At 37.0% G+C, this 15,532-nt stretch overlaps 1 protein-coding gene across 16 annotated transcripts in view; it reads left to right on the forward strand.

The window, feature by feature from the left end:
• The window catches only part of dlg1b (discs large MAGUK scaffold protein 1b), a 126,496-nt gene that overhangs the window by 38,263 nt on the left and 72,701 nt on the right, over nucleotides 1-15,532 (forward strand). The window contains exon 1 of one of the 16 annotated variants that reach the window (XM_028473676.1): nucleotides 6,653-6,899. The exons of the other annotated variants lie outside the window; for them this stretch is intronic. Within the exon in view, the coding sequence (XP_028329477.1) occupies nucleotides 6,870-6,899 (30 nt within the window). The 5' untranslated portion in view covers nucleotides 6,653-6,869. Of the gene's footprint in view, nucleotides 1-6,652; nucleotides 6,900-15,532 lie in introns of those variants that run through there. 16 annotated transcript variants of the gene reach the window in all.

Raw genomic sequence — 15,532 nt, forward strand, 5'->3', positions numbered from 1 at the left:
AGTACAGGCTAAATTAATATTATATTTTATTACATGGATGGTATATGAAAGCAGCTAGAGGATATTTACTTAAGTTTTTCTTGTTAGAACCACACTTTAAATTTTTCAAACGTATTTTTCAACCATTCACTCCATTTACTGTTGCTCACTAAATTTGTTTTTAAAAGGAAGTTATCATTGATTAAATAAAGCCAGTATTGCCATAACTCTAATTTTAGAGTAAAAAATATATATTTAAAGTGTAAGACTTTATTTCAAATAAATGTTTGGGTTAGTTTTCAGAATTAAGCCTATAGTTTTTGTTTGTTTTGCTTGTTTTACCATTGTTTTCCAAGATTTTATGTCATAATAAATGAGTCAGTGGCCAAATGAAGATCTCATATATCTTGTAAAACTTGAAGAAAACCTTTGCAAGGCAAAGTATTTAGTTTTTGATTATATTGTCTAAAACATATACATTTAAAATACTATCCCTCCATTAGGTGCAGTGGTTTATTTATAGTGTTTTATTTATTTTTTGATACTGAAAATGAGTAAGAATTTATTTTTTTTAGCAAAGTTTACATTTAATTGGAAGTGTCCCTTCAGTTAAACTGACACTTTCTATCTGAAGCATCTCACAGCGACCTCATCAGATTGTCTGTGGTTGGGAGACCGGTGTTGTACGGGGATGTTCAAGACCTTTATGGTGGTGGTTCATGTGGTCCTCAGGTCTGGTTTGTTTGTTTACAGGTTACAGTTTGACTATTTTGGTTCCTGTGTAAAGTCCCATTTTGTGCTGCCTTCAAAATCATCATCCACCATGGTCTCATCTCTTCATGCAATATGCTTGTATTGTTGAAATATTTAAATGCATTTCCCACCTAAGATGACATCAGGGTTTGTATCGGTTTGTTGTCCAACCAAACTTGTTTTAAACTGAGCAGGAGTTTGTGCTGTACGACTGGTTCCCATTTACTATTGAACTGTATGTGACTACATATACTGTATAGGTTCCTGTAGGGATGTCCCGATACAACCTTTTCATTTCTGATATGATGCCGATATTGCAGCCTTGGGTATCGGCCGATTCCGATATGATATCAGCATGAATCATACATACTTTTATTACTTTTTTTTTTAATAAAAAATAACAATAATTACTTTTTTTGTAGTGTGGAATGTTAGAAAAGGCTTGATCAAGTGATGTGTAAGGTATGAGAAAAACTGACCCATTTATTATTAACCAATTGGTTACATACATTTTAACCTTCAACATAATATCTACAGTATTATACAATTGAATAAAATAAAATAGAAAATAAATAAATAAATAAAAAAATCGAAAATCTTTCAGAAATTTTTCATCCGATATTCATTTTCAGGCTGATATCGGATCAGGACACCCCTAGTTTCCTGTGCTATTTTGTTCATATACAGAAACAATTTAGACTGAAAAGATATATTTTAACTCCTCAGGAATAATTTATTGTATACTCTCAGTGATGCAAGATAAGTTTTAACCATTCGGTCACTATCTTTAAACAATGTACCTTGGTACATAATCTAAAGCCCAAAAAGCCAGAGGCTTGAGACTCTCTAGGATTGCAACATAAACAAATTCTTGAGTGGATCAAACCGGCAACTTCTAGAGCGATTGTTTTTGTCGGTGTCGGAGCGTTTCCAATTGAAGCCAAAAGTGGTTAGGAACGCTGTGGAATGGAACAAATATAGGACGTTTTGGTGCTGACGTAGAGCGCACAGCATTGTGGGTGGTCAGGAAGAACTGGCAACGGTGCAAAACAGAGCTTCAAAACCACAAAAAACTTGAGAACTTGTTGCTGCTCCCTTTGCCTTGTAACATTGAATGTTGTGACAGAACAGAGAAGAATACATTTCTGTGCTCTCTTTAACGCTCGCTTTGACCCATAGATGAGAGCCGCCTCTTCAGATTTCTGTTTTTCTTCCTAGAGAAGTCTCTAATCCAGTAATAGCGCCTTTAAGTGGTTAGCTCATGCACCTAGGCAAGAGGCTGTTAGAAGCGGGTCAGAAGTTGCGCTCTGAATGCAAACTGAGCCAAACCAAGTCCAGGACTGAACCTTTATTAAAGCACCCTAAATCCAGCCACAAAAATGTGGAGTTATACAATGCTCTAAAACACACTCAGAACCTGATCTTTACCCATATCAGGTGGCATAAAGTCTTCATCCATGTTGAAGTTCAACAGAAAACTTAAAATTGTAGTTGTGAGGACTTGGTCTTTTGAGTTTGTAGTTTGTATGTTTTCCTTTAGCAAGCATTTTAAACTGATTCTAAAATGGTATTCAACATGGATGGATAATTTATTTAGATCTTCTGATCTTCTGTTTTAGAATTTCCATAGTTGAGCAGAAACAGTTGCACTCTTCATTTACAGTTTTATCAGAAGTTTAAACGCTTCCAAGGACACCAAATGATAAAGCTCTATTGTGTTCTGATGATTGTTCCCAGACCAGTGGCCAAAATATGCAGGAAAAAAGTATTTTTTTAAACCAAGCCCATTTATGAAGTTCTGTGCACTTACAGTATATTCTTGGTGAAGCAGCCATTTAGTGGAATGATGGGAATAATACCAATTCACGTTGGCCTAATGCAGAGGTTCCCACCTATTTTGATATCACAATGTCCAGTGACCCCAGAGATGTTTTTTTTTTTCTTTTTAGAATTAGTTTTTGATCGTGTTTATTAAAGTGTGTTACAAACACAGAGTAGCCAGGATTAGTGACAAAGTAACAAGTGTGCCATTTTTATACTGCATTTTATTTGAACTTTATTTATATTTGAGAATGTTTAAGTATAGGTTACAGTTACTTTATGTGTATTTGAAAAATAATAATTAAAAAATTATTTATTTTTATTTTTTTTACCAATTACGAGATATTTCAGGCAATCCCATTTTAATTCCAGGCGACCTCAAGGTTGAAAAACACTGACTTATTGCCATGTCTTGTAGCCCAAAAAAAGATCAGAGGTTTCCTGTATGATTAAAAAAATGAAAACAAGTTTTATTTCAACTGTTGAAGGATCCTATTTGATACAAAGTGAAACATACTCACAGATACCTAGGAGTAGTTGTCCAGGTTGTAATTAAACTCATCAGATACATGGTGACCTGATGAATGAGAACATTTATGAACCGTAAACACCAACATACTTCAAATTTAAGATATTTTCAAATACTTTTTTCCACCAACACATAAAACCAGCAAGTTATTTTTGTCTTCTTTTTAAATTATATGTTAAGGTTTCATGTATTCAGATAACTGTTTTTCAGGAACATATTATTCAAAAAGAAGACAAAAAGAACTTGCTGGAATTGTTACGCGGAAATCAAGGAAACATCAAAGCGATCAGCAGATGCCTCTGAAGTAGACTGGCAATTGACAGTCGAAACATGTCAAGAGATCAAATTTCCTGAAAAACAGATGTCTGAAGAAATGAAACCTTAACATATAATGAATCTCTGTAGAAGTCCTGATCACACGTCAGCAAAGGCATGAATGATACATGCAGTGATGTCACTGGATTTGTAGCTATAAAAAAAAAAAAAAGAAAAAAAAAAATCAATGGCGCCCACATCACTTCTGGAGGTGTAAATGTACATGAGACACGCAATGTGATGACGACACACATGAGGAGGTGGGGGAAGAGGTGGTGGCGTCCATGACCGACCCATGGAGCTGTGAAATATTCATACTTGTGATTTCTCCCCACCCACGCAGCCTTTTCTCCTGCTGCCACCGCAACCATGCACTCGTCCTCCCCCTCCTACTCCTGGCATTGAGTCACACATGTAATCACAAGCAGTTAGCGTATCCTTTAGGTGTGCTGCTTTGATTCACAGAAAGAGAGACCTTGTACAATGTGATAGAGATGAGAGGAGCTCGTTTTAAGGAGGATTTAAATCTATTAGAGTGGTACCCAAACTTCTGTAGGTCAAACCCCCAAATAGAATAATGGTGTCTCCACAGAGTCCAAATATATTGTGATATTTAAAAAACATTTTTTTAGATTAAACTTAAAATATGAAAAACCAAAGCTAAGTTCACTGGGTTGTTAAAAATATCTCCTAACTCTCAACTCAAAGGAGGCTTAGGACTAGGGGTACAATATATCCTGATACTAAACAATACGATATACATCACAATATATCGCAACATCATTAATACAAAATTAAACTTTACAAGTACAAAAGGGTATGAAATACAATTTATTTAATTTTTTTTAAACTTGTGAGAATAAGTAAAATAGTAACAAACTGTAATTCAAGTACCAACAAAAAAAACAAGTGGTATGTTTATCAAAGTGTAAAATTCTGATTCTGCTAAATTCTTATGCTTTACAAAATTAAAGTGTAATCAACTTCCAAACTAAAATGCATTGAGGAGTGATGTACTGTAGTTTAACAAGGTCTGATGTGGTTTACTGACACCCAGTGACCCAGCATTTATGTGCTATGTATATGTTAGTGCAATTAAATGTTTTTTTTTTGTTAAAAACATGATTAAAAAAAATCATTTTGGACATTTTTTTGGATTGATAGAATAATCGCGTGGTGAAATATTGCAATATATTGCTGAATCACTTTTTTTCTTTACACTCCTAATTGGGACCCACTATGTCACCCAAACTATATTTTGGGAAGCACTCATTTATTTTGGTAATTGTTTGAAAGTAAATGTTTAAATGTAGCACATTTCCAAACAAGCATTACCAAAGCCATTAGAACATTATTATTTTCAATATTTGTCCTAATTTTTATTTGAGAACATAATGAAACAACTGATCAACAAGTATTTATGTTATTTTAACCATAACTTGACCTATCAATATTCTGTTTGGTGACTTGTGAAACCTTGCTGTTTATAACTAAGTCAGGTTTTTGTTTTTGATCAATGTGAAAAATTCAACTACACTGGGAACATTCACTAGTGTCAGCTTATTGGTAGATATATCATTAATAACCACTGAAACTGATTCTTTCTAGAGAGTGAGCTGTTATATTATGTGTTTGGCAGCTACTGACGAGTTTGTTTTCACTATTGACATATTAGCGACAGAACAAATGAGCAAGTGTGAACATTTGAGGGTGTTGGGAAAGGGTTGAATTATGATGGGCTATTGACGGAGTCAGACCTTTTCCTAAGACGCGTCTTTTCTTCAGTGTCCCAAGTGTACGCAGTGGTCCGTATCTGTCACGAGTGGTTAACTGAAGAGGAAGAAGAATTAAAAAAAAAGCAATGAACCAGTGCCGTCGTTGTGACTGTGATTGCTCGTTGGTTCACATCACATCGGCCAAAGCTCATTGATGCATGGAGGGAGTGAAGGCACTAGGCAGGCTCCTGTGGTCAAGTCCAACAGAGCACTGAATGTGATTGGAAATCAAATAACTTAGTAAGGAACAACCATGTGTCAGGATGTATACATGGTTTAACCAGGTGGTCAAGTTATTGTTCACATTCAGTTATGGCAGGGGTTTTCAACCTTGGTGTTGAGACCTAATTTTAAGGTTTTTAAGAAACTAAGAATATTTCTTTTAACAATTTCAGTCCATTTTTGATTGTTTTTACACTTTTTCTACAACTACACCAAACTTTCCATATTTTAACCTGTTTTCATCACTTTTTCTTGCCATATTTTTTGCTCCTTTTAATACATTTTTGCTATATTACTCCCATTTCTGACACTTCATCAAATTCCAGTGCATTTTCTGCACATTTTCCCCCTTACAACCCATTTTCAACACTCATAAACCCTTTCCACCACTTTCCCCACCTAACGTAGCATACACTGACCCATTATTGTCACTTTTAACCTCTTTTCACCATGTCATGCTTGTTTTTGCCATTTTAACCACATTCACCAGTTGTCATGCCCATTATTTGCCAATTTAAACTAATTGTTCCTTTATTAACATTTTGAACCCTTTTTACTACATTTTTGTCCATTTTTGGGCACTGTAATTTGCAGCTTTTAATCAATTTCTGTGGTTTTTACAATCCCATTTCAACACCTTTTCCACTGTTTTGGTCACTTTTAACCCATTTTATTTCTGATTAAAACAAGGATTTACAACTTTAAGAAGACTAGAGACTATGGCCCAAATAATACTAAACTTTCGGGATAACAGTGGATATTATTCAGGTAAATATGTGTTTATCACATATTCATAGAACAATGGACCATCATTTTACTGACTTTATGGATGGACCCCAAAAATCTCTCCTCTTTATTCCCCCTTATAGATGACCTTCTCTCCACATGACTATTCTTCAATGTTCATGTCTGTGTTCAACCATCTTCAGGTACAGTGGGGTCCCCGATCTCTGGCACCTTTATTTAGGGGGTCGCGAGCTGAAAATGTTGAGAACCACTGAATTATGTAATCACACAGCACAGGTATGCAAACGGTGCGTTCATGAGCTGTTGGGAAAACTCAAACTACCTTGAAGCACTCGACCTATTGAAAGTTTAATAAAAACGGGATTAAATAGCATTATATCACCACATAAAAACAAATAATTAACACCCACTTGTTATTTTCGCTGCATTGGACGACACGGGGATAATTGTGAAAGTAGCGCGTTGTCCAACGGCCGTGAAGGCAGCATGAGTGTGACGGAGCGGGGCTCGCTGTGAGTCCCGCTCCCGCTGAGGACCGTGGGAGGGATGAGGTGGCTCTCCGGTGAGCGCACACTCTGTCGTGGGTAGATTACGGTGCTGCAGTCGGTGGGTGTGAGTCGGTGTGTGGTTATTACGTCTGTAGAGAAGGAGTCGTTGTGGCCGGGGCGGACGGACGGGGATGAGATGCTGATTTTAACGGGCTTTACTCCTGGTTTGGAACCATTACGATGGACTGCATTTGTATCGTCACCACTAAGGTAAACCACCGAAAACCTGCTTGTAATAGCTTTATACAAACATTTTGTTTTTTCTTTCTTTTTTACTTAAATGAAAGATGATTAAAAAAAATGGCTGTCAAGGGACTTGTTTAAGTTAAATAAACAACTTTTTTTTCTTTCTAAAGCGGTCCCTCATTTATTCAGCGCTTTAACCTAAAGAAAACGACCAGCTTTTAAACAGTCTGACATTGATTTCCATTGATTATAATGAAGAAGCTAAAGGGAAAACTGCTGCTGGCTTTAGGGTTGTGTGGTTTCTGTATTTTAAATAAAAAGGCAGTTAATTTATGTCAGATATCTTTCATTTTATTTATTTATTTTTAATCTATTCAATAATTTTTCAATAGGCTAAAACTTTAGGCAATATAGTATTCTGTTAAACACGGTTTGTATGGCTGCTATGAAAAATGATTAATCTGGTCATCATGACTCATTTTATCTAAGGTTTCTAATCTAGTTTGTTCATTGATCACTGATATTAAAAAAAAAAAAATGTGATAGGGATGAATCAATGCAAATCTGAGCTCTTACTTAATTTGTTACCCATAGCAGTTTTATTTTTTAATTTAAATTTTTAAAGCTCTTGCATAATGCTGTTTAAAATAATCCAAAACCACTAATTTGACATTACTCTTGTCTTTTGTGATGCTATTATCCTATGGTTTATTGTTTTAAATGTCATGAGATCTTCAAGTACAATGAATTCACAGTATATACAAAATGAAATGGGAAATGGTCCGTGATTTGCATTAGTATTGGATTACTTATATTCACTCACACTTCTAAGAATAAAGCGATATTCAACCCATCATCTGAACGCACTTTAGGTGATCGGTCTAAAGCTGAATGATACAACTTTTTTCTAATTCAGATCAGAAATGTCATTGGAGTCATTTATATCAACTTTAAGCCGTTAAATACACAATATTTCTCAAAAAGTGAAAAAGCATTTAAATACAATGGTTTAGTGCTTAGTTTTGCATCATCCAGTTCCTTGGACATTATGATGTTATTCCTAAGAAGACCAAGAACATTACAGTGGATGGATTTCAACGTTGCACTCACTAGGAATTTTGATTGGATTTTGACGATCAAATCAATCTCTATTTCTAAAAAGCTTTTCATACACAAAAAATACAGCTCAAAGTGCTTTTACAAAGTACTTTGACGATGACAGTCTGCGCAGGATTTGGAAGTTGCTTCTGGCCGTCCTTTGGCCATCTTACCACAGATTAATGCAAGCTTGCAGCTGAACAAGGAAGACATGTTAATACGGTTAAGTTTTCACTTTGATTGGAACCATTGGATGCCTTTAACCTGATCAAACCAGTTGGAGTTGTGTGAAAGGGGCACTTCCGTCAGTAATCACTGCGTCAGTTTGTGAAACATGTCGACCTCCATATGCAGCTTCTAAAAATCACCTCTCATTCCTATGAGAAAAGTTTACATATGTTTTTCAGTTGAGCTGTCTTTGACATTTGGATTGAATATCCATTTAAAGCCTCACCTTCTCTTATATTTATAATTGTGATAGGAGTTTTTTTTTAAATGTTTTTGTAGCTTCTACATTACTAAACTGTGGATTTTTGAGTGGGGTTGATGTTGATGTCAAGAAAACATTTTTATGACTTGATCTTGTTAAGAAGTTGCCAAAAAGTGGTGCAAAGAAAACAGGAACTGCCAAAGATTTTATTTGGGTTCAGTAATGTGTTCTCTTTGGTTGTTTATGCAACTTAAGAAACCTGTTTTCTTGATGTAAAAAAAATAATAAGAATTTCTCATAAAGTGAACAAAAAGTTTGCCAACTTTAACATATTTAGTTTTTATTAAACAACACCTTGATTCATTTTTAAAGAGCTTACATGCCGTAAATAGCTGGCAGTACTGTATGGAATATGTCATATTTTGGAGTTGTTTTCTTTATTATTGTGTTGTTTAAATAACCCTCTGAACCCCAGATGATAAAGAGTTGTGAACCCAAAGAGCAAAGCGCTGCTGTTTGAAGCCAAAAAGTGACCTTTCTGTTGATATTTTCAGGCTCAGGAGAGACACACAGACTCTCCTTTTCAGCCAAATGGTTCCTCAGTCTCTCCATCGTTTTGATGTGTTGAGAGGATTATCCTTAATGTTAGGAGTAAAAGAGCAGTTTTGTTCAATAATGAGCTACTATAGTTTATCACTTTTATTTATTTTCTCAGGGTTTTTCATCGATACACATTTTTTAACTGTATTATCAACTTTTTAAGAATCAGCGTCTTCTGGATTAGATTTTCCTTTTTCAGCTGTAACACTTTTCTACCCCCATCTTTCCTCACCCCTTACAGACAAGGTGTCACAGCCTCAGGTGTTGCCTCTTTATAGGCTAGCGCTTCAGCATTGGGACTATTTTAAGCTCCTTGTTAACTGTGAGCAGCATCCCTGTGTCTCAGCAGTACCAAATGGAGCCAGTTCATACATAAAACAGCTAGATAACTTAAGATAGACCAGGACTCAAGTACTCAGTCGATATGCAGATATCTCTGTTCAATAGATAAACAAAAAAAAAAATTGCAATATTCTTTTTTTTTTTTTTGCTCTTGCACAAATGGACATGCCCAGTTAACCTCCAATAGAGATGTACCAAAAGGCAACTTTGGTAGATGCCCGAACCACTTCTGCTGGCTCTTCACCTATATCTCTTAAGGCCAAGCCTGGGCCATCATGCAGAGAAAACCCATTTCAACCACTTGTCCTCGTGATCTCGTTCTCTTGGCCATTAGCCATAGCTCATGACCACAGGCGAAGGTTGGAACGTAGATTGAACATAGAATTTTATATCAAGCTGTTTCAATGCATCTTTTTTTGCCTATTAATAAAACAAAAATTTGGTGTGCAAGTTCAAATTGTCATCTTTGAAAAGTAGTTTTCAAATGATGCTGTATTGGATTCCAGAAACTTTAACTCTTAATGTTCCTAAAGTCTGTGTTGAGATGTCTGTAAACTTCATCACATAACTCTTTTACCTGTAACAACTAGCTGTAATAGGTAGAAAAAAAATGGACACAGATGTCAAAGTGATGCACAAGACCACACAACAGCATAACTGGGGACATGTTTTCTGCTTGTGTGCAAAAAAGAAAAAAACGCAACAAAATCAGCTGTGTCACAAACTAGATTTTGTCATAGCAGTATTTAAATGGCTGTTTTCATTGTAATGCTCAATTGCATCAACAAAGGGATTAGTATGATGAAATCCTTTCAGTCATCAGGGAAGTTAGTTTCTTAGTATTTAAAAAAAAAAAAAAATCCTTTACTAGAGAACATGCAAAGCTATACAAATCAGTGACTTGCCACATTTATTTTCCAGGTAATATTTTGTTACGTATTTAAGTAAGTGTCCTCCTGGTGGTCACAAACACCAGAATCCATCTTGTGCTGTTCCCTCCTTTGCCTTTCAAAACAAACCGATTCGAACCAATAAGGAGTCAGTGTTGTGTGTGACGAAGGCAGAAGCACTGAAGAAGAAGCGGTGAGAGGAACTAGCTGGGCTACCGCTGTTAGCATAGCTCCGAATCAAAATAGAAAGATGTCGACGCAGGAGGATGGTAAACGTGCCCTTAACTCGCATACTTGTATTGCAAAAACGGCAAAAGTCACTCAAAGACATAATGACCGCAGCATTACTATCCTTAAAGAATGTTTTCACCAGCAGAGCCTTGTTGTTGTAGCAGCATCTCTGCGGTGCATGCCAATGACGACATCATTTGTTACCGTGTGATTGGCTAAAACAAATCATGGTGGACAGGCGCTTCGCCCAATCAGCTTCAAGCATTCTGTTCAGGGCCCTCCCTGGTTCCGAAAGGATTCGCCAGACACAGACCCACATCGATGTGGAGCAATCGAGTTAGAAGGAGGGCGACACATTAATCTGGCTCCTGCCAGGTAAGTTTCTTTCAATTCAATTTCATTTAATTCAAACGCTTTCCCACATTTTGCGTATCGGCACAAGGTTTCAAAGGTTTTGGGGTTGTTTGAAATAAGAATTGCTAAGTGGGATCAGATTTAAGGAACACTGCTCCTGTTAGACAGTATATAGAAAAACATACATCCAGATGAGGTGAGATTGGAAGGAATTTGATGACGTTTGTGGTGCAACTGCATCCGCATTGCATTAACATGTTCTTATCATTCTTTATATGCGTTATGTATACATCGTCCTCTGCAGAGTGCACTTGCAACTCACATTTCCCACTAGCATTGGTGGTGCACAAAATGCTTTAAATGCACCCAAGGAAAATAAATTGGCTAGACTAGACCAGATCTTTAAAATGCTGTGTGATTATGCTTATCAATAAGAAAGCTCCCTATTGTGGGTGGATCACAAAACGCCTCTAATAAAAAAATTAAAAAAACCTAGAATTTTTCTGTTATTCAAACCAAGGAGAGGTTTATTTAATGATTTAATGGCAGTGAAAGGATTGAAGAACACCTTACGTATTCAATGAGCCTCATGTATTTTAGTGACTAAGCAAATATCTGCCCTAACACTTGTATATTTTATTTATTTTTATTTTTTATTTATTTATTCAGTTCATTTCCGACATGGTTGCAATCACAGAAATTCATTTTGACATTCAGAGCAAAATCACATCATTGTTTTTTTTTTTTTTTTTTTTGTGTCCTTTTGCATGCCGGAAAGGGCGACGGAAAAAAGCATTATGCTTTATGTAATCTTAGCGATATGCAACCCATTACATTGAATGCACATTATATGATAGGCCAAAAGCTTGGAGTAATTTATACAAACCTTCAGATACACATGGCATTTCTGCCAAAGTTGGTATTTTGGAGATTTCAGCCAATCATTGTTTGCATATTGTGTTGCCACGTCAGGAGTCAATGGAGAAATGGCATTTCTGTCAGATGTTCTGAAATTATTCCTAAGGTAGGCGAATTTTGATGTTTCACTTACCAGGAAACAAAAACTCAGACTTTGAAAATGCAGGTGGGTCCAGAATTTGGACGCAACTATCAGCCACCTTACTACAAACCCACGCATGTCTTCCAACTGAACGAGGAAGACACCTTAAAACGGGTAAGTCTACACTACCATTGGAACCAGTGAATGCCTTTAACTAAAACTGCAGATATTTGCCCAAACCCAACTGGCTGGTTCTTCATTTCTATCATTTGAACTGAGTGATCAGGTGATGTGTTTCGATTAACATGAGAAAGATACACAAATGGATACTGAAGAGGTGAATTGAAGGCTGGCTTGTAGCACATGAATTAACGATGTTAAAAACGTATAAACAACTTTACAAAAGGCTAAAGAGCTTTGTGCATGCACAGATTTGAATAGTATCAAGCTGTAACGGGTTCGGGCTGTATTCTGTCAAGCCTTGTCGGGTTTCACTTTTAAGACCCGATCACAGCTCTACTTTTAATCTCATCAAACCATTTTTTAGTTATGTGAAGTCGAGGCTACCGTGGGAACCAGCAGTTGCCTTTAACTAATACTGAAGGTCTTTGACCAAACCCAACTGGCCGGTTCTTAATTTCTATCATTTTACACGGGTTACTTGTGGTGTGCGGTAAATGAGGTATTGGGTGATGTGTTCCAATTAATGCTTGAATGATGCACAAATCGATGCCAAAGAGGTGAATTGAAGGCTGCCCTCGAGCACATGAATAAATTATGTTAAAAAAATATAAACGACTCATTTTGGACAAAAGGTAAAAGAGCTGTTTACGACATGCACAGATTTGAATAATGTTGAGCTGTAACGGGTTTGGGCTGTATTTTGTCGGCCTCTTCGTGTCTAACTGTTAAGGCTCGATTACAGTTCTACCTTTAATCTCATCAAACCAGTTGGCGTTATGTGAAGTCTACGCTACTGTGGGATCCAGCAGAGGCCTTTAAACTAAGGGTCTTTGTCTGAACCCAACTGGCCGGTTCTTAATTTCTGTCATTTTACACAGGTTCCTTGTGCTGTGCGGTAAATTAGCGATCAGGTGATGCGTTATAGTTGATGTGTGAAGGATGCACAAATGGATACTGAAATGTTGAATTGAAGGCTGGCCTCTAGCACATGGATAATTGATGTTAAAAACGTATATAGACGACTTGACGAAAGGCAAAAGAGCTTTGTGCATGCACAGATTTGAATAGTGTCGAGCTGTAACGGGTTCGACCCTATTCTGTCGGGCCTCGTCGGGTCTAACTCTTAAGACCCGATTACAACCTCATCAAACCAGTTGGAGTTGCGTGAATGTAATCACTTTGTCACAGTTTGTCAAACATATCGTCCTCCACAAACCTGCATTTTAAGCGCTTTTTATTTCATATGCAGCTTCTAAATCGCCTTTCATTCTTCCTCGTAAAGGTTACACATAATAATCTTTCAGTTGAGCTGTCTTTATCGTTTCAAGTTAAGTATCCCTTTGAGTTTAGTGTTTGATAGTGCTCATGTAAACACTATGTAGATCTTGTTCCAATCAATTTTTGCACAACATAATCTTGTTAAATTATAATCACTATTTAAATACTTAATAACATTGAGTAATAATGCATTGTGGCTCATAAATATGGAGTGAAAATCATCAAGCTCTGCTTACATCATCTCCTTTCGTGCTTCTTGGCTAAAAATTAATTTTGTATATCGATGCCGACAATGCATCCAGCTATTGCAGCAAGTGTGCCTTTAAAGTGGAAGTTGGTGTTGCAGCAAACTCTGCTCCGACTGAAGCTGAAGCTGCAGAAGGCATTTTGAAAAGCTTTCCATGTGCTGCAGGAGGCTGATGTGCCCTGAAGGAGGACACAGGCCACGAGAAGCAACCAGGCGTGTAAAGCGTAGCACGCACGCGCACTCAGCAAACAGGCTGCCAGCAGACCGCAGGGAAGTGAGGGAAACAGAAGGAGAGGTTACAGGGTAGGTAGAAAAACGAAGGACACTGAGAGAAAGAGAAGAGTGAAACTGGCTTTTTGTTTGGATCCATGTCCAGGTGCTTTGAACTTTGTCCTTTGACGATGAAATAAGACTGAAGTCTCAAAAGAAAAAGAATATTTAAAAATAAGTTTCATTCTTTTCCTTTTATGTAACCCCTCAATATCTCATTCTTCTCCCCATCTTGTTCTCTTCCCAGCTGTTTTTATTTTTCCGCCGCATATTAAACTGAGCTGTCATATCTGCAGCAGCATGCACTCGCTCTCTGCCGTGCTGAATAATGGATTTCCCTTTTTGTGTTTCTATGTTTCATAGCGGCAGTAGAACAAAGGACTTCTGTTGGTTCAGTACTCTTTTCCTTTTTTGACAGCTGCTCTATCGTCTCCATTACATGTTCTTGTTCTTGGCAAGTTGACAACAAGGCAAATCTGATGGTTCGTTCTGGATTTTTTGACTGGAATTAAACAATAATTTATTGTAAAAATTGGTGACAAAAGTGATGAAGGAAACTTTTTATCAGAACAGTCTTTCTGCCTACAATGACTGAAAATCAAATTGCATATTGATGCAGAAAAAGTATACCAACTTAGAATTGAACTTTATAGATTACAGGTCAGCAACAAATGTAGTCATTATTGGCTGAATAGGGGCAATACGTATTTAAATATGACCAAAAAAAAGCATGTATAGAAACCTTAAGTGCTAATCGTGGCTAGTGCAAAAAGTGCTGTGAGGCTGCAGCAGGATACAGTTCTCCCCACAACTCAGCTGTGGTCAGTGTTCTTGGTCTCCACCTGCCTTTTTCCCACCAGCTTCACTTTCATGCTGCTTCTTTGATGTAAGAAGCTCTACTATGTCCAAGACAGGAAGTGCTTGATGTTTAGATTGACTTCAGCGCTTCCCCCTCAGAGAGCATATCACAAAGCTCCGGCTTCCCCTGCTGCTGCTCCGCTAACAGCTTTTTCATATGCTTCTCTCCTTCTAAAACACCACCCTCGTCCACATACCCTCGCATTGGACGCTGCAGTCCAATCTAATCTTGGATTGCATTTCTCATTCTGTTCAGAAATATCTTTCTTCCCAGAATGTATTAAGTTGTGAAAGTCCTTGGACATTACACCAATTTTTTAGATTTTTTTGCAGGTAGTGTTTGGTATTTGTTCATCGGTTTTGTACATCAAATGTCATAAAACAATTTTATATATAAAATTATTTATATATGTTTTGGTAATTCTGTGCAGTGTGTTTTCAGTTGTGAATTATTATCATTATACTTTCAAAAAAACGTGCTTTAGAAAATAAAGATGCTTTACAAGCAGCAGAAGGCTTAAATTGTCCAATATTATGTTAACTCATAGACTGCCAAATACGTCTAAAGATGTCTTTTGGTTTAGTAACGTTAACTACTAAAGACGTCAATTGTGTTTTTCGACTGGGGTTGCTAGGAGACGGTGTGACGGAGCTCTCCTGTGAATATCTAACTTGTATCATGATGTAGTGACCGACTGGTGTCATGTAGGTGGCAGCAGCGCACCTTTGGATGAGAGATCACCCGTGGTAGGCAGAGGAAGAGGAAAAGAGTTTACGAGACAGAAAATGGCGCTACGAGAGCTGATGCTGAAGCTCCAGCAGCTCGCACTCGACCAGAGAATGCGTGAAACTAAGTGGACTATTGAGAGTGTCGCG

This window comes from Gouania willdenowi, chromosome 17 (genome assembly GCF_900634775.1).
Source record: "Gouania willdenowi chromosome 17, fGouWil2.1, whole genome shotgun sequence".
Lineage (NCBI taxonomy): Eukaryota > Metazoa > Chordata > Actinopteri > Blenniiformes > Gobiesocidae > Gouania > Gouania willdenowi.